Source organism: Nicotiana tabacum, chromosome 17 (genome assembly GCF_000715075.1).
Source record: "Nicotiana tabacum cultivar K326 chromosome 17, ASM71507v2, whole genome shotgun sequence".
Lineage (NCBI taxonomy): Eukaryota > Viridiplantae > Streptophyta > Magnoliopsida > Solanales > Solanaceae > Nicotiana > Nicotiana tabacum.
The window spans coordinates 12,283,784-12,303,500 of NC_134096.1; the positions used below are offsets into that span (position 1 = coordinate 12,283,784).

At 36.2% G+C, this 19,717-nt stretch overlaps 1 protein-coding gene across 2 annotated transcripts; it reads right to left on the bottom strand.

Annotated features, from left to right (window-relative positions):
• Window positions 1-2,283: 2,283 nt before the first annotated feature.
• Window positions 2,284-10,111, bottom strand: LOC107810498 (phosphomethylpyrimidine synthase, chloroplastic). Of its 2 annotated transcripts, XR_001653666.2 has the most exons (7): window positions 9,974-10,111; window positions 7,079-7,393; window positions 6,429-6,556; window positions 4,794-5,620; window positions 3,420-4,102; window positions 2,820-2,923; window positions 2,284-2,668 (listed from the first exon to the last, which is right to left on the bottom strand). XR_001653666.2 is itself a non-coding variant. In XM_016635286.2 (6 exons), exons 2-5 carry the CDS (start codon window positions 7,381-7,383, stop codon window positions 3,422-3,424), a joined length of 1,941 nt encoding a protein of 646 aa, XP_016490772.2. In that variant the 5' UTR covers window positions 7,384-7,393; window positions 9,974-10,111; the 3' UTR covers window positions 2,718-2,923; window positions 3,420-3,421. The 2 variants fall into 2 exon arrangements, 1 of the variants encoding a protein (XP_016490772.2); XM_016635286.2 differs by lacking the exon at window positions 2,284-2,668 and having other exon boundaries at window positions 2,718-2,923.
• Between the last annotated feature and the right edge of the window lie 9,606 nt (window positions 10,112-19,717).

Genomic DNA, 19,717 nt, shown 5'->3' on the forward strand with positions numbered 1-19,717 from the left:
CACTGATTTGTATGAGAATACAGGGGATCTTGGTGGTTTCAAGCCTCATAATTACAAATTCTGCACTACCTTGTTCACTTTAGTCCTAAAGTTTTTTGCTTTCTCATTTCAGATGACTTGTTAAATTCAATTCCTTTTTTAGCCAAGGAAATATTTGCTTTGAGGTATTCTTAAAAGCTGTCAATTATTTACTGAATTGACTTTTACTAAGTTGAGAATCTTACACACCATTTTCCTCCATGTTTTATATTGTTCCATTACTCAATTTTCTTCTTGAAAGTTCTCTTTTTAACGATACTATTATGTTTAAAATTGTAGTCCTATAAAAGTCTCTTGTATATAATTATCTCTTTAATAAGCCAGTATCTTGAATCTGTATCTGAGATTGATTTCTATTACCTTAGCAATTTATTTATACGTTTTTTGATAGTGCAAGAACCCTTATTACTAGGGGTGAGCATAATACCGATCGAACCGTAAACTTCGGTTCATTCCGTTTCGGTTTTTCGACTTATTCGGTCGGTTTGCGGTTTATGTTTTCTATAATTTCGGTGTTCAATTCGGTGCTCGGTTTTGCAACTTTGATTTTCGGTTAAACCGAAAAACGGAAGTTTTCTAATATGGGTCCTAGCCTTTGGGCTCCTCTTAAGTTGTCTAACCCAACTTTTTATATATTTACATTATAAAATTTGAAGCCCAAACCCAAATTAAGTCCCACATTCTAAAAATTATCCCTTTTTGTTTGCCAATGCATCTTTCATCTTTACTTGCTTGCGTTGCTAAAATTTTATATTTGGTGCTGTCTTTTTTAAGGTTTCAAACTAGATGCATTGCAACACGAGATGAGCTAAGTATTTTCTTCTTTAACACTCCATTAAAAAAAAGGGATCACCGTTAGACAAATTTTATTGAATTTTCCAGAGTTGATTTGGATTATGGCTTGGGAAATTGGTATGATTTGGGATTTCGGTTGCTGAAGTCTTCAAGGGGTTTGGTTTTGTCGTTGTGAACCACGGCATAAAAGGAGATCGGCAAATAAATTTTGTTTTATTTGAGGCTTGTTGAATTTGCACGGGAATATACGAGATAGTTATATTGTAAGTAATATTTGTCAAATAAATTTATATTTCCTACATCAACTAAATGATTTGGCTAATTATATTATAAGTATCGCGTTTTCGAGTTTTAGTTGCACTAAAACATGAAATTAGTCATATTTTTAGTAGAAAAAGTCCGATTTAAAAGCTCAATACGACAAGACCAAACCGACCGAATTGAACCGAAAACCGACCGAACTAAATTAGCGAAAACCGAAGAAATCGAACTAATTTTGGTTCGCTTATTGGTGCACCAAATAGAAAACCGAAAACCGAACAAACCGAACCGAACTAACCGACGCCCACCCCTACTTATTACAATGAAATTTATCATGGTTAAACGATAAATTGAGGTAAGAATACATATTTGGTAACTATAGTTAAGTGGTAAATCTTGTGTAAAAAACAATTGCTATGATGCATGCACCTCACGCAGGTTTTGCCATATGTAACTCTTATACTAGCAAACTAAGAGATTAGAAGGGTAATAGCGTTTACAAATCACTTCTTATATCCACTCCCTCTTAAATTTTTGATGAACTTTTAAAGCTCACCAAAATGGTGGGCCAGCCAAGCCCAGCCCGCCCGTCAGATGCCAAGGCTCGTATGGGCTGAGCTACGCTGAGCCAACCCATATTGACAACTTTATTACTAGGTAGATCTTTGCCGAGGCTAATCAAGGAAGTTTTGTATGTTGAGCAACATGATAACATGTTGCTTTTGGCTCGAACTACGGATATGTATGCGAAAAAAAAGTTTAAAATGTATACATATATAAAATCACACTTATTCTGAATTTATTGACTTTGGATCCCAAATTTGCTTCTATTTTCATATGTTACTTCCCTTTCGTTGCTAATCATATGTCATCCACCATCTGAATGAAAACTACTGGAAAGTATTGTGTAGACAAACATTGTCATTTGATTTCATGTAGGTCCAACCAAGACTAGACTAAGCATGAGAAAATGGTTCAATTGTAAGTAACCAGTAGCTTCTTAGAGGCATACAAGATACTATCTTGCCTCTTAGATCCAGGATGTTAATTATATGGGTTCAATACTCGGATTTCAACTACTGAATCCATCACCTTGTTTGAGTAATGGTTTGGGATTCACCTTGTTTGAGTAATGGTTTCATAGTTCAATATTTTCAGTAGGTCTTAGCAAGTTTTTTTTAGGGGTGGGAGGGGGGGGAGGGGGACTAACTTTAGTGATTAAAATTGTACACGCCCGAAACGTGCCTCGGACACACGATACCCGGACCTAATCCAAAGAAAGGCCTTACACCGATAAATTCAGGTCTAGGCTAAAAGTTATGGTTCAAATGAGCCAATAACTCTACTACTGAATACGCCCTGATCTTGAATATAATGTATTACTGGTCCTGGCAAAGGGCAGGATCAGCTTAATTTGAACCATGGAAGAATCTCCATCCCTGTGCAAGCAACAAAAAAAATGCACACTCCCTACGCAGGAATTATCCTGTTCAGGTTCAAAGGGACTTTCTCAGCCTGTTCAGTCAGCATTCTGGCTAATAAGGCCAGGTTTTTGAAGCTGACACAGGCACCCCTGGTGCTTTCTCGTGTCAATAAATCGTCGAGGATATAAAGAGACTGAATAGAATAAAATACGCGATTTCTTATTACTGCCAAGAAGAGTACTTTCTTTGAACAAGGCTATTGTTTTCAAGTTATTTAACATACCAAACCTAGATACTTACCTAATACTTGATAATGAAGCTCCTACACCCTCCCTCTTCTGGACTGGCCGATGGAGTGTGATCACTTCAGAAAGCTCTTGATCCAGTTTTCAATCTATCAAGTCCTGCAATTGCATTCGGTAAGGTAACACGTTGTGGAGGAAAAAAAAGTTCTTGCAACTACGAAAACTACAACAACTCCTATTGGATAACCAGACGTCGAGAAAAGAACATGTTTGCAAAAAAGAAGCCCTCTATTAGATAACCATGCTTTCATCTCCTACCACTTAATTGTATAATCTATCTAAATGATGAGAAATTTTCTTATTTTAGATTTAAATAGAGGTAGTCGAAAATAGAGAGTTTGTTGTGTTAAGTTGCAGGTTAACAGAGGTAATCATTTTTCGGAAGGGCCGGTGCACTAAGTTCCCGCTATGCACGGGGTCTAGGGAAGGGCCGGACTACAAAGGTCTATTGTACGCAACCTTACTTTGCATTTCTGCAAGAGACTGTTTCCGCGGCTCCAACCCGTGACCTCCTGGTCACATGACAACAAATACGCCAAGGCTCTCCTTCTTGCAGAAACAACAATGTCAAGAGAAAATCCAATGTAACACTCACCTTTAGCTTTTCATAGAGTTGATGTAATTTTCTGGCAAGTAGATTTCACCACCAACCTCACCATGTTGTTCCCCGCTAATAGTTTTCTTTGCAGCTTGAAACTCTGCACTCATAGCATCCATACCGCGGAGGATTGCTTCCTCTGCACTTCCATAACCGTGAGTTTCAGCATACTTCCTTATATCTTCAGTTATTTTCATAGAACAAAACTTTGGTCCGCACATAGAGCAGAAATGCGCCACTTTAGCACCATCGGCTGGTAAAGTTTCATCGTGGAAGGACAATGCAGTCACAGGGTCCAACGACAAAGCAAATTGATCCATCCATCGGAACTCAAATCTTGCCTTGCTCAATGCATCATCCCAAGCTTGAGAAAGTGGATGACCTTTCGCTAGATCAGCTGCATGAGCAGCAATCTTATATGATATTACTCCTGTCTTCACATCATCCCGATTAGGCAAACCAAGATGCTCTTTTGGAGTGACATAACATAGCAGCGCGGTTCCAAGTGCACCTATATTGGCTGCACCGATGGCAGAGGTGATATGATCATATCCAGGAGCTATATCAGTTGTTAATGGTCCAAGAGTGTAAAATGGTGCTTCATTGCACCACTCTAGCTGTTTTTTCATGTTCTCAGGAATCTTATGCATTGGCACATGTCCAGGCCCTTCATTCATAACCTGAAATCAAACATAGTTTTTGTAACTAAATTGTAGTAATTAGCAAAGGTAACTCTGATATCCTATCAACACTAATCAAGCATCTTGGATGGTCCAGAAAATTTTCAAAGCAAAGAAGTAGTACTTTGAGGAAGCTGGGATCAATTTCATGGAGCTGCAGAGCATGTCAGAATTTCCTATCAAGAAAATGTACCAGAAGATGCTAGGAACATTCACAAAAGTCAGTTGGAGAAGGCTTGTTTGTAATAACCATGGATCACCAAAGTAGTTGTTCATTGTAAGATTGGTAGCACATGGGAGGATATACACTACATAAATGGGGGGTTCTTACTGATCAAACATATCCCTTATGTGGTAATGCACATGAGAGTATATCCCATCTGTTTTTCAAATGTGATATTGCAGCTGAGATATGGAAGCGCTTCTTAGATGGCAAGGACTGAATAAGCAAGTGCTAGACACTAGAGTGGGAGGCTGAACTTGACTGGGCTATGAACTTCAACTTTTATACAAGTGAAATTTGTGTCCAAACAGAAAGACTATTATTCTGAAGAAACTTCTTTTCCAACATCAGAAGAAGAGATGGTTTTGTTAAGTATACCATAGATAAACACACTTGAGCTAAAACAACTACGTCATGCTAAGAAGTTAATAGGGTGTCAGCAATTAGCAAACTGTAGAAAATTGTTACCTGTACATCCTTTTCCCAAGCCCGGCGAGTCAGCTCCCCTTGAGTCAAGAGTTCAGCAAACTGAGCAGTGTCATTTGCATCATAAATTGAACCAGGTCTCAGTCCATCACCAATTGATAACGATATATCGTACTGATTACAGATGTCAAGTATATCATCCCAATGTTCATATGCAAAATTCTCCTTGTGATAAGCTAAGCACCACTTTGCATGAATGGAGCCTCCACGTGAAACGATTCCAGTCATCCGCTTCGCTGTCAATGGGATGTACCTAAGAAGAACTCCAGCATGAATTGTGAAATAGTCAACACCTTGCTCAGCTTGTTCAATTAAGGTCTCTCTAAAAACTTCCCAACTCAGATTCTCAGCGATGCCATTTACTTTTTCTAACGCTTGGTAGATTGGCACAGTGCCTACTGGTACAGCAGAATTACGCAAGATCCACTCACGAGTCTCGTGGATGTGACGACCAGTAGAGAGATCCATAATAGTATCTGCACCCCACATTGTTGCCCATTGAAGCTTGTGAACTTCTTCTTCGATCGAGCTTACAACAGCAGAGTTTCCAATGTTGGCATTGACTTTCACTAAGAATTTTCTTCCTACTATCATAGGCTCCAACTCAAGGTGCTTCTTGTTTGAAGGGATGATTGCACGTCCCCGAGCAACTTCTGATCTCACAAACTCCGGATCCATTTTTTCACGTGCCGCACAGTATGCCATTTCCTCAGTTATAATTCCCTGCTTAGCATAGAACATTTGGGTGTACCTTGGTCCTCCTAAATTCTCTCTTTTGTCAATCCACTCCTTGCGCAACTTGGGGAGTCCTATTTAGAAGCATAATTATTATGTAAATAAATAGATTATGTCCTAAATCATAATGTTGAAATCATAAAGCAAGTCATCTAGCATAATTTTTCATTTGACAGAAAGTATGAACAACTGTCACTCAAAAGGTTGTCTTCAGAAAAGTCATATCTGCCAACTCGGCCAAAGAATATATGCAAGAATTCTCCAACAGGCGAAAAGAAAACAAAGAAAAACAAATTTGGAAATTAAGAGCTAATAATACAAAAGAACAACTACTACGCATCAATCCCATATTAGTTGGGGTTGACTTTATGAATCCTCTCTATCTATGTCGCTTCATTTAAACTCGTCTCAATCAAACATTTAAAAGAATTAGGCTCTATCGCACTAGGAGTTTCTACATTTTCTTCTAGCATATAAATCTCTAACAAGACTAAAGCCCATAGTGGACTTAAAAGTAAACACTAAATGACTAAAAGTTAACCCCTACTAATTAATATCACCTATATGGAGAGCTAACAATATTACATAATTTTTTAAAAGAAGATAAAAATGGGAAAGAAAGATGAAATATGGATGAAAAATCAGGATCAGATAATTCAACTTCCAACTATTGCAAAGAGACAGGTGACAATGAATAAATTAAGATGATCTATTAATAGACTGCAATCAGATGCTTCATCTTAAGGCAGCCTTTTTATTTAAGTGTGAAGTATTAAAAAGATCAATGGAAAGCACAAGAAGTTAAGCAGATACCAACAACAATAATCTAGATTATCCAAAAGTCTGCATCCAAAGGAACAAAGGAGATGGTTAATAGCATACCAATATGAGGATTTACACCCTGAGGACCACTGGTATCATAAGTGTCAAAGTGTGGTTCATCCCCAGAAAGGTGGATACGACGAAATGGGACTTTGAGCACATGACCTGTTTCTTCGTGAACAACTTCACTGCAAATTGCACATTCAGCTAATCAACATATTTGCAAACAAATATGCTTAAGAAATTGCAATGAAGCATGTGTACTATATTTATGCACTCAAGCTCTACATGACAAACTTTTTTGAACTCAATTTCATAGAATAAAAAAGGATTAACAAGATAAAGTTTTCAACATGATGACACCGAGAATATAAAGTTTATGGTACATGTTCACGTGAAGAATTATACTTCACTTAAAAAATAACGTCGTTACCTGCTGCAACAAGTTAAAATACTGATAGTGCAAAAATTCTTTATACTAACGGAGCATATAAGTTAAATCCTCAAATAAGGCCCCGTAAGTTCTATACAACACGTTTCCAATGTAAGGTTTTGAACGCTTAGCATTGCACTTGAGATATCAACGAAAAGTTTTATACTGACTCCTCAATCTATAAATATTGTTACAAATTCCATAAAATGAATCCACAATAAATATTAGATATCTTGAAAAACGAAATAAACAAGAATGGGAGGGGTCTTCCGCAGACCTGTATTCCTTGGAGCTTTTCGGGAAGCATTCTTCAAATGATGGAAGTGGCAAGAAATCAGGAGCATTAGGATCAACTGTGTGCTTTGGCTTTGTCTTCTCTTTATTAGTACTTGGGGGATCAAAGGTTAGTGTTGCTTTAGGGCCTGAGAAAGAATTGAAACATGTCTCCCTTTTCCGTGTAACAGCAACTTGCCCTGTCAAATCGAACCCTGGCAAGAAGGAACTGCTTGGAAAATTTATTTGCGGATGATGATTCCCATTCTTGCACAGAAGTGATGTTAAAGCAGTTTGGACAGATGCCATATTTCTTCCCCTGTATTAAAGAAATTATGTCACATATTTAGGACTATAACATTCATTCACATATAAGCAGACTGGGAAAATAAAACATAGTTAGAACAAGTTATGCTTGTAATGATACAACAAAGGTGAGTGATGCTACCAGTTGAATATCATATATTAGCAGAATCGTGGAGACTTCAGAATTCGTAGGCAAATCATAGGTTTAGCCAAAAGTATTTACTTTTCATGACGCAAAAGGTTAAGTATTCACTCCTTAAGTTCTACTCCCTCTGTTCCATTTTTGGCGGCACTCTTTCCTTTTTAATATGCTCCAAAAAAAAATGGCATCTTTCTACTTTTTTGAAAATAAAAAATTAATTTAAAACTTCCTATTTTACCTTTATTATGTTTTTCTAGCCACAGAACTGTCATGACATGTTTAATACCACAAGTTCCAAATGTTTTTCATTCTTTTAAATTCTACTCCTAGTCAAACATCGCCAAATAAAATGAAACGGAGGGAGTACTAGATGTGGGTGCGTCCAGTGATGACACTAGAGTTCATTGGCAGTGCTTGGAAGATCATTCCAAGTATCAAAGGTGGATGCAATATATAGTCAACGAGTTCAACTAAATCAATCATTTTCATACGAATCATATATATATATATATATATATATATATATATATATATATGTTAAAAATTCATTAAATATTTAACCATGAACCTAGTTATTAGCTTGAAATCCTTGTAGAAATTCATAAACTTCAAATAAGAGCAGATTTGAATTCTAGATCTGCTTGTGCATAGTATTTGTGGAAGAAGAAGTACAACACTATAGCACCAGAACAACAAAAACCTTGGAGGGTGATAGATGTGGGAAAATTTGATATTTCTCGGAGGAAGTAGAAGTATAAATCAATTCAATTGACTATTGCTAACCGGACCTTGCACCTAACTAACCCTAAAAGCTAGCTCAAAAGGTGAGAATTGTTCAAGCCATATAAAGAGTCCCAGAAACCCATCCATCACCGATGCGGGATTCCATCAACCCACCCCCTCCCCCGCCCCCGCCCCACACACCCAGATTTGCCAACTGGAGTGTGGACAATCTATCATGGGCCCAACATTGGGGGCCTAGCTCTGATACCATGCTAAATGGACCCTAGACCTATTCAACCCCAAAATCTAGCTCAATGAATGAGGATTGTCCAAGCCTTGTGTAATATGGCCTAATTGGCTTTACAAGAAAAGGATGATTTTTTCTTTATTGTAAAATCCAACTCATCCTTAGTTGTCAAATAGGCATGTGCCTATAAGAAAGATGTGCTTGGCAGAGAGATTTATTCTTGGCCACCAAGTTTGGATAAGTGGCAGAGATATTTTGCAAGTTGGCAACTTGCCTTTATGAACTTGCAAGACTAATTCAATTTCTCCTATAAATACTGCTGCTGCTCCTCTCCTTTCTTAAACACACCAACAATTCAAGAGTCTTTATTCTCTTGTCTTTCTCTCCTCCTGTATTGAGAATATTTTGTAAGAGAGTTGAGTATTGGGAAACATTTGTGTGAACCTTTCTTTAGAGTGATCTTGTGAGGTTATTCTCTCGAGGTTAGTTGGGACTAATTAGAGTATTTACTCTAATTATGTACTCTTGTTGGTATAGTAAAATTGCTCCTCTCCGCTTGTGGACGTAGGTCACCTTGACCGAACCACGTAAAATTTGTGCTTTCTTTATATGCCTTAATTACCGTCACTATAAACTTGTATTGTCTTTGTTATTGTCATTATAATATTATTTGGCTACATTTTATACTAACCGGGTTCCCGATCCTAACACCTTATAAAGAGTCCAAACAACCCAATAATATTTTGGTTTGATTTGATTTTGGTTTTCAATTTTAATAGCCGACCAAATTTGATTTTGTTTTGGTTTTAAGCAAAAAATAACCGAAAAGAGCCGAACCAAACTGACTATAAAATATTTATTTAAAACTTTATTATTATATATATAAATGTATGTATGTTTTAAAAAATTTATAACAGATATTTATGGTTTGCACTGTTAGTTGGTAGTCTAGTTCGTTGTCATTATACTAATAAGTTATTTGCCTTTACATTCTAGTTTGATGGAAGTTTTATTTTGCTAAGTTCAAGAATATATTTCATGTTAAAAATAAATTGTCTTTAGTTTGAGTCCTTAAATTACTCATCACTTTTTGATTTAATTATATATTATCAATATATCTTGGTAAATGGTAAATTTTCTTAAAGAAAATGGTTTGATAGTATTGTGTTACAATATATATAGTCGGCAGAATATGTGTTTGGCAAATCCACAAAAACCGACAAAAATCCGAAATAACCAAAAAATCCACAAAAACCAAACCTATAAAAAAATCGAGTTAATTGGTTTGGTTTGGTTATAATATTTGAAACCCGAGTTAACTGATTTGATTTTTTTAAAGAGGAAAAACAGAACCATGAACACCCATATATGGAATTGATGAATTTACAGTATAAGAAAAACATAGAGATGCATGCATGAAAAGGATGTATGTATAAGCTTAATACGTAATTATAACAGAGAATTGAGAGAGAAAAACGAACCTCAGATATCTGAATTAGAGCTCTCTGTCTCTCTCTCTTCTCTGTTCACAAGCAAAAGATCAGAAATGAAGTGACTGGAAAATATGCTTATGGCATATCTTTTTGTGGTATTTTATAGGATCTCTTTCACCCAATCAAAAGAAGAGCTGACCTGGCTTTCTGATCGGGCCCCACGTACCATGAGATATTTTATGGGGAAATTAAACGGAAATAATCAGTCACAAGGATACCAAAATACTCGGACATGATAACCATTTATACAACTTTTTAGCTAAAATTGATTCCCCGAAAGTTATATCTATTTGTGTATATTTATCTATATCTATCGATCTGTATTATTATAAAAGCATGAATATAATGTTGGATTACCAAAATAACATTTTAATATTAAACTATTTTTTAAAACATATTGGATAATATTGTCATATTTATAACTTTCTAAATATTTAGGACTTCAAATTCAATTAAATTTTGTATTCATGGAAACTTTTTTTCTAATATCTTTTAACCACTCAAATAGACCCCCAAAAGGATTAAAAACCCAAGAAAGTGAATCCTAAATCAAACCAAAAATATATGTTCATATAATATTAGTTGGTGTATTTTCTTAAAATTATTTCGTAAATAATTGGTTTGGTATTAGGTTTAGGCTTTGAGGTGATTTCATCTGTACTTTAACTACACTAACTTCATTTCTCTTGTACTTTCACACGAGTAAATATCTATTTCTATTTAAACATGGTATCTCAGTTTGAATTACTAATCAACCAAAGAATTCTATTCTCCATAACCTACTAATACCATATGAATTTCAAATTAAAAATTAGACAAATCTTAAAATTGTTAGATGTCCGAAACATCAAGTGTTATGATCATTAAAATAACATCTATGTGTTTCTCGAGGTGAAAAAAAATTCTCAAGGTGAATTTATCAATCGAGATAAACCGTTGAACATCGATTAATTTTATTGACGAAATAATATAGTAATCAAAATATCGTGCCAAAACTCAAACTTAGAAAAAGTACAAAAAAGAGCGATGATCATTTTTTTAGAAAAATATGAAAAGTAACACGTGTAGATAATTCAAAAACTTCTTTTCCTTCGTGTAGAAAGAAGTCACGACGCGAAGCAAGTATTATAACAAACTTTAGATAAAAACGGCCACCTTTCAGGATCTATCATCAAGTTCGTATGGTTCAATTTACCAAGTCTTCTCATATATTTCTAGAACTTGTCATTTTATTCCCATAAGTAACCACAACGAATAGAGTTGATAAAATATAAATGGTGTTAGTTAGCTAAATTAAAGAGTGTGAACAATCTAATTATGCTCTTTCTAACAAATGATTGATTGATTTTTCCAAGTAAATGAGAAGAATTACATTTTTTTTTTGGATGAATTTTTTAAGCAAACATAAATGCTCTTCCTTACAAATAATTTACTGATTTCTAGAAGAAAAAGAAAAGATAACAATTACAAGAATTACCTAAATATTTGTTTGTGATGATTCACGAGCAATTAATAACGTGCGAGACACGTTTATAGAGACTAGTATTATATTAAAAGCACGAAAGTCCTTAACTAAATGTTGTTAGCTTTTTTTTACTCTTTAAACATAAAGTTTACATCGGATAAAATAGTCATTTAATAATTGTTTTCTAATATTTAGGAATAGTCATTTAATTTTTTTCTTAATATTTAGAAATAATTATTTAATTATTGTCCTAATATTTAGGACTTTAATTTTCAATTCTAGAATTCATACACTTTCAACTCCATTTAAATTTAGGAATATTAGATAAGCACGTTCAATTACAAACTAGGATAGTTTCGACAACTTTCGATTTAAGAGTATGTTTTCTTTCTTTTTCTTCTAACTTTTGTAGACCGCTTGCCTTTTATTTTATTAGAATATTTTTGAGGTTAGTTCACAATCTTTTCAAATATACAATTTTAAGAGTACAAATCATCTCACTAAGTAATATTAAAGCTTTTACCATTCTATACGTGAAAACAAAATAGTAAAAAAAAAATTGAGGTTACAATTCGCCGAAAATCATTTACATTTGTTTATGAAAGTAAAAAATAAATACAACAAAATAAGAAATCATAACAAATTAAAAAATTAAAAAGCAAAAATGTTTTTGTAGATTTTATCATAAAAATATTTTTAGAAAATATAAACAATTAAAATACTTTTTTAGTCAAATTGGATTTACTTTTAAAAAGTCTTTATTTAAATGAGAACTGATTATAAGTACACAAAGAAAAACAAAACGTTACATATGTGAGAATTGATGAAAAGAATAAATTCTAATTTTGATCTTAACATGAATTTCATATTCTAAGTCCTTCCACGATAGTATGAACGTAGCCCTTTCATAATCAAACAATTGCAAGTAATACTACTACAATCATATACTCTTGCTTTCCATGGAAAACAACATCCGGATGCATCCGAATGAAGAATCTGAGATGTATGATTATGTGTTCCGACAAAAAAAGAATTGTAGATTAATCATACTATAGCGGTTGAATTAATCCACTTTTTTCATAATAATTTACTTTTGCAATAATATTTTATTCTTTTCAAATATGTTGGAAACAATTCCTATATAGTATTTTTTAAACAATCGAACAATCTGCATTTTTATCATGAGAAAAAATGATGTCTTTTGAAAGTTAGTCGACCATATTTTTATCTTTTTAGAATGAATTTCAAAACATGGGATACACGCGCAACGCGCGTACTCTAATACTAGTATTATATTAAAAGCACGAAGGTCTTTAGCGAAATGTCGTTCGCTATTTTTGCCCTTTAAAAATAGAGTTCACAATGAACAAAATTGACTATTTTCCTAATATTTAGAAATATTTATTTAATTAATTTCCTAATATTTAGAAATAGTCAATTAATTATTTTTTTAATATTTAGAATTTTAATATTTGAATTTCCTTCCATTTTAGGAATTCAATGACTTTCGATTCACACTAGGAAAGCTTAAATCTTAGAGAATTAATTTAATTTTCCAATTCCTTCATTAGGAAAGTTTAGTTCTTTTCAATTCCTTCACTAACAAAGTTTCGTATGATTTTCAATTCCCTCAGTTGGAAAGTTTAGTTATTTTTCAAACCCTTAAAAATATACTTTAAATAGTAATTTAGTTATTTCCTAATTTTATAGACTTTAAAATTAGCTAAAATTTTGATTATTAAATCTTTCCTTGTTTAAAATATGTATCTCTTTATATAATGATATTATATGCACTAAAAGCACGAAGACCCTTAGCCAAATATCGTTCGCCTTTTTTGCCCTTTTAAAAATAGAGTTCACACTGAACAAAATAGTCATTTGACTATTTTTCTAATATTTAAAAATATTTATTTAGTTAATTTTCTAGTATTTAGGAATAGCCAATTAATTATTTTCCTAATATTTAGAGCTTTAATAATTGAATTTCCTTCCATTTTAGAAATTCAATGGCGTTCGATTCACACCAGGAAAGCTTAAATCTTAGAGAATTAATTTAATTTTCAAATTCCTTCATTAGGAAAGTTTAGTTATTTTTCAAACCCTTAAAAATATACTTTAAATAGTAATTTAGTTATTTCCTAATTTTATAGACTTTAAAATTAGCTAAAATTTTGATTATTAAATCTTTCCTTGTTTAAAATATGTATCTCTTTATATAATGATATTATATGCACTAAATCTATGATCATGCCCAACTATGGCTTGTAAAAAGGACTAAGCGGTCGTTGCAAATATATTCCGGCTAATAAGTCCGGAGTCAAATCCCACAGAGAATTAACCTATCAAACACAGCTACTAGACTCGCACGAACTCACACAATCAATCTTCAAAAATATTTAAGTAACAATTTGGATGTTTACTAACTAAATATTACGTAATGAAAGTGCAACAATTAATAACTAACTACTACGATTTGTAGACAAGAATTGGAATGGTCTAAGGTTGTGATTTTCCCTATTGTCGGAATCTTTTCCGCTACGTTTTCTATAAATTCGCCTAAGTCTTCTCTATCGATCATGAGCACTCTGACTGTCGTAACTCTCTCCCGAGTAATTACCATAATTTACTAGACATATTCTCCTGAATTACGCTAGCTGGCATTAAGTACGGCTCACTCGGATCGCATCAAGGTTTCGTTATCCCTAATCCCACCTTTAAACCCTTCGTATTGATCCCTCATATACGTTAGGAGTGATGTTGTTCAACAACTACCTAAATATGCACTCTCTCCCGAGTAATACATACTAAATAGGCACAGTCGATTAAGGGCCCTTCAATCAACAACAATAATAATATAGTTGAACAAATAGAGAAAATACTACGGCAAATCTATATTAACGTAACAGGAAAATCATCCTCTAATAGGTTCCATCAAACCCTATATTAGGAGTTTAGCTACTCATACTCATAGTCACAATATCCAAAGTATTTTGCATAATTAAATTATAAAGTAAGGATAAATGGGTGTAGAAATCGATGAGTCTAACTCCCAATGGTTGTTCCACGAGCTCTCCTTGCCTCCGGTTGCAAAAGTCCTCCAAAGTGGCATTTTTATGTCTATTTATATGTGTAGGAAAAGACCTAAATACGTAGGCCAAGTCCTAGTCAAACCAGGAGACGAAATAAGTTTTAAAAGCTCTGAATGTGCACGCCTAGACCTGGCCTCGCGAGGCATAACGCCTGTTTAAGCTTGCCCCAGGCTTGGAGTTGCGAGGTATAATGTCTGCTTGAGCTCGCCTTCTGCCACGCCTCGCCAGCTTCATAGCCTGGTGGACCTCGCCCCAAGCCTCGCTTCGCCTGTTCCCACGCGAGCTAAAGAGCTCGCCCAACTTGCTCTAACACCTGCTCTAGGCCTGGCTTCGCCAACTTTTCATTTGTCAGCTGCTCACTTCTTTCCTTCTTCTTTTCAACTGTTGTTTTTAAGCACGCTTTAGACTTTAAGTATTCCTTTTTGCTCTACTTTCATCTCTAATTCACTTACACATAAAATAGACTCCATTACGCACAAATAAAGTGTAGTTTATCATTATGCAAGGCAAATAATGTACGAAACTATGGAATTATAGCCACACATCAATACCCCACACTTAAACATTACGCGTCCTTGTGCAATCAAACTACATGTATAGACACAACCTCTTTAAGCAATTCCCTTAACTCATTACACCAAGAATATTTAAAATAGCCTAAGCACCAAGGTGTAACATCCTCGCCTCAAGATTTGACTTACAAATACCATGACTTATTCACAATTCACTTACTTGGACGTCAACGACATTACCTTTCCTTTATGAATCACGTGCCCTCATCCAACAAAGAGCTTAGTTCCACACACAATGAATTTTAAGAACGTAGGAACTCAAGATAGGAAAAATCCACTCGCTCTCAGAAATGACATTCATATGCTACAAATGATGCACAATAGGCTTGCCCGTAGTGTAATACTCTACTTATCGAGCTCATTCAGTCTAAGACCAAGTAGGACTTTGATTGATTGTAATGTAGGCTGCAGGTCGGGTAAGATACATTTGGATATAAATGACTATACCTCCTTTAAGCATTTTAATACATACACTTTAACATTCAAGCCCATACTTATGTCAAACCAAAACTCCACCTTAACTTCACTTTATATTATCCCCTACTTCTTTAAGCACAAGTATATCACTAGCCACTACCATCAAGAATTATTTTTCATACAATGCAGCTATTTTCTTTTCTTTTCTTTTAATCCAAGTGGCTTTTATTGACATTTTGTTTTTCTTTCAAACTGTGCACCTTTCTCCTTATTTCAATTGTTCCACTCAAAAGCCAACCCACCACCCCACACTTTAACTTTTTTATCACAATTCAAGTGCTCATGAGAAGTGACAAGGTTCAAATATATGGTCGATTCAAACAAAGGGGTACGACTTGTAATGTGATTACCAAATAAACAGGATTATAGGCTCAACGGGGTTAACTACGATACCTAACATTTAGGTGGGTACACTATATATATTTGGTTTAACAAAGAAACGCCTATATCACTTCTCAGACTGAACAAGACTACTATTTCACTTTGCACACACACGGGGCAAGTTCTAGACATCAAATGTAATGCACATAATACATACAAATCTTCCACAGACATGGCACATAACTCACTCAGGATTGGTTTCATCGCGACACTCCAGTCCAAGCAGTTAAGCAAAATTAAGAATCTATGATTTAAGGTACTTATACTAGATTCAAAAACCGAGCCTAAGCATCACAACCATAGTACTAACTATTCTCAAGGCATAACAAAGCTAAGAGATATTGCTGCAATTAAATTCATAGCCCCGTGGTTCCTACTCCTAAAAATTAAAACTAACTACACCTGGTTCAACTAAAATCCCTTGGAAAAGAACTGCGACCCAAAGAAAAACCAAGGGGGAATTACTACACTACCTACAAGAAAATATTTTTTCTAACTAACAATAAATAACTAAAAACAAATGCTAAAACAATTAACTAAACAAATAACTAAACAATTAACTAAACTAATAACTAAAACAACTAAGCAAAACTAATATTTATAAGTCTCCACCCCACACTTAGATCATGCATTGTCCCCAGTGCATGCACAAAAAAAATGAGTAGGATGTAAGGAAAAACTCCCTGGTCATGCTGCATCGTCACCTTGATCCTCTGAGGCTGCCCATTCTTCCTCCTATGCGTCCTCCTCCTCATCATCATCGTCCTCATCTTCTGACTGGCCCGGCTCAGCCTCGGACTGCTCAGGTGTGTTAATGTCCTTGTCATCTGGAAGTTTATATCCATCACCTCGCCCAACCAGCTGCTGAGCATGAGTGTTGAGCGGGAACCGCTCATCCAATAAAGTCCTATCCTCAGTCGTGGTCGGCCGGCCCCCTATCCTCAGTTGTAAATCTATCATCCCATAGAAATGGGCCATAAAACTATCATCACGAGCATTGCCCTCGACACTTGTCAACGATTGCATGTCAGTCTCTTCTCTCACCCGGACACTAGTGATGTCTGTCTGTCGTATGGGTTGATCAATGATGTGGTCAAACTCTGGATCCTCCTCAAACTACTCGTGTCTTAAGAATTGAGTCAAAAAATTGGCAAATGGCATTCGATCGACCTTCTTACTCGTTCTTACCGAAGACATTTAGTAGCGGATCAGATGACCCACATTCACTCTTTGACCCGTCATAAGGAAGTAGAGCACACAAGTCCTCTGTCGGCTAATGAGCGTGTTATGATTGCATGGTAGGAACCGTGCATTAATTAGTTTTAACCAAACTTGAGCCTCCGCCCTCATCTTCTTTTTGGGGAACTTCTTGTGCCGATTTGTTTTCTTATCACAGATCCACGCTGTCGTAGAATTGACACCACATAACGTGTGTCTCGGCTCTCTATACGTAGGACGGCGAATTAAGTAGTCCAATAGCTCCACAGGAACATCCGGAGCACCTAAAAAGTTACATATGGTTGTGGCTGAAAAGTTTATCAACCATCCATGAATCGGCACCAGTTGTTCGGTATCCTGTGGATCAAACCCTACATAGAATTCCCTCACTAGATTGAGATTAATATTCCTTGTGTTCTTAAAGACATAGCTCAACCCCAAATCATGGATGCCCCTCCAAATAGCCTGGTACTTTGCTTGCAGTTAGTGCTCATGGATAGCGGCTTCCGGATGTACATATTTAGGCTTACATCACCTGTACCAATCCTTGGTATCGGGGGCATGCTTCTGATGCCAAACTTCTATTGGCCTTGGGGTTGTGGACGCATGGCTGCTATAGCTGCCACAACTTGTGCTCCTTCAACTCGACTGGAGGTAGCTTCTCCCCCTTTTCTCTTCTTTGGGGGAGGTGCGGAGGTCTCCTTTGCTTTAGCCGAAGTAGTAGAAGTAGCCTTTCCTTTGCCGGTGTATTTTCTCGGAGGCATATTCGTTCCTAGCGACGCCTACTGACGGATCTCGCGTAATCCCTTGCCTCACCATCTCTAATGTGAGCCTTGGAGCTTACGGCGCGCGTTTTAACGCGTGAAGTATCTGGCCTCAACCCATACGACGCGAGTCTTAGCGCCTGGTATACCTGTCCTTACCCTAGGCGAGGCGAGCTCCTTCTCCAGCTATACCTCGCCTCCACCCTCGCGAGGCGAGCTCCACCGCCTGGTTTCCTTCATGTGACGCTAAAAATTGTGCTGAACTTTCCCAAAATCACCTGCAAACTTGTTAGTATCTACAACCAAAAGAAAAATTCTAGCTACACTAAAAGAAATCAACTACGAATTGGGTTGCCTCCCAACGAGCACCTTAGTTAACGTCGCGGAACGATGAATACAACATTACAATGGGTTGCCTCCCATGAAGCGCCTGATTTAACGTCGCGGCACGACGCAGGTAATCGTACTTAAGGCTTGCTCAACCTTGGTGGCTCGAGCAAATGAGTCACCGACACTACTTTCGCATCATCCATACCCAAATAATGTTTTAACCTGTGCCCATTGACTCTAAACGTGCGAGAATCATTTTCCGCAGCAATCTCTACGGCACCAGTGGGGTGAATCTCTACCACACGAAATGGTTCTGACCATCTTGACTTTAATTTGCCTGGAAATAACCTCAATCTCGAATTGTATAGCAATACCATATCTCCGGTTTTAAAACTCCACACTTAAGAATATTTTTATCATGCATCATCTTCATTCTCTCCTTGTATAGTATTGTGCTCTCAAAAGCGTGGTAGCGAAACTCATCAAGTTCGTGCAACTTTGTGACTCTACTTGTACCTGCAGCTTCTATATCGAGATTCAGCTGCCTTAATGCCCAAGCTCTATGCTCCAACTCCACTGGTAAGTGACACGCCTTCCCAAACACCAATTTATATGGCGACATGCTAATCAGAGTTTTGAAAGCGGTACGATAGGCCCAGAGTGCATCATCTAACTTTCTCGCCCAATCCGTTCTTGTAGCATTCACAGTCTTTGTCAAAATGCTCTTTATCTCTCTGTTTGAAACTTCCACTTGCCCACTCATTTGTGGATGATATGGGGTGGAAACCTTGTGGCGTACATCATACTTTTCTAACAACTTTGCAAAGGCTCGATTACAGAAGTGAGTGCCTCCGTCACTGATTATTGCCCTTGGAGTGCCAAATCAGGTGAATATATTATTTCTCAAAAAAACAATTACCCCATTTGTATCATTTGTAGGGAGCGTTGCAACCTCCACCCATTTTGACACGTAGTCCATAGCTACGAGTATGTACTTGTTGCCGTATGAGCTGACGAAAGGCCCCATGAAATCGATTCCCCATACATCAAACACTTCTACATCCTGAATTGGGTTCATAAGCATCTCATGTCGGCGGGAAATATTCCCAGTTCGTTGGCATTCGTTATAACCCTTCACCCATAAGTGTGCATCTTTGAACAATGTCGGCCAGTATAAGCCCGACTCAAGCACTTTTGCAGCTGTCCTTACTCCCCCGAAATGGCCACCATATGGTGACGCATGACAAGCCTGCAAAATAAAAGATTGGTCTATCTCGGGGATACATCTCCGGATCATGTTATCAACACAAATCCTGAACAGTTAAGGCTCATCCCAATAATACATGCGACAGTCACGAAAGAACTTTTTCTTTTGAACATAGGAAAGGTCATAGGGAACAATATCGCTTGCCAGGTAGTTTGCAATGTCTGCATAC

What these genes read in the sequence shown, in the direction of transcription:
- LOC107810498 (XM_016635286.2), bottom strand. Translation starts at nt 7,383, where the DNA reads ATGGCATCTGTCCAAACTGCTTTAACATCACTTCTGTGCAAGAATGGG. An exon ending in AAAAGCTCCAAGGAATACAG is followed by an intron (nt 6,557 to 7,078) that starts GTCTGCGGAAGA and finishes TGCAATTTGCAG; the next exon opens with TGAAGTTGTTCACGAAGAAA. An exon ending in GGGTGTAAATCCTCATATTG is followed by an intron (nt 5,621 to 6,428) that starts GTATGCTATTAA and finishes GCTTCTAAATAG; the next exon opens with GACTCCCCAAGTTGCGCAAG.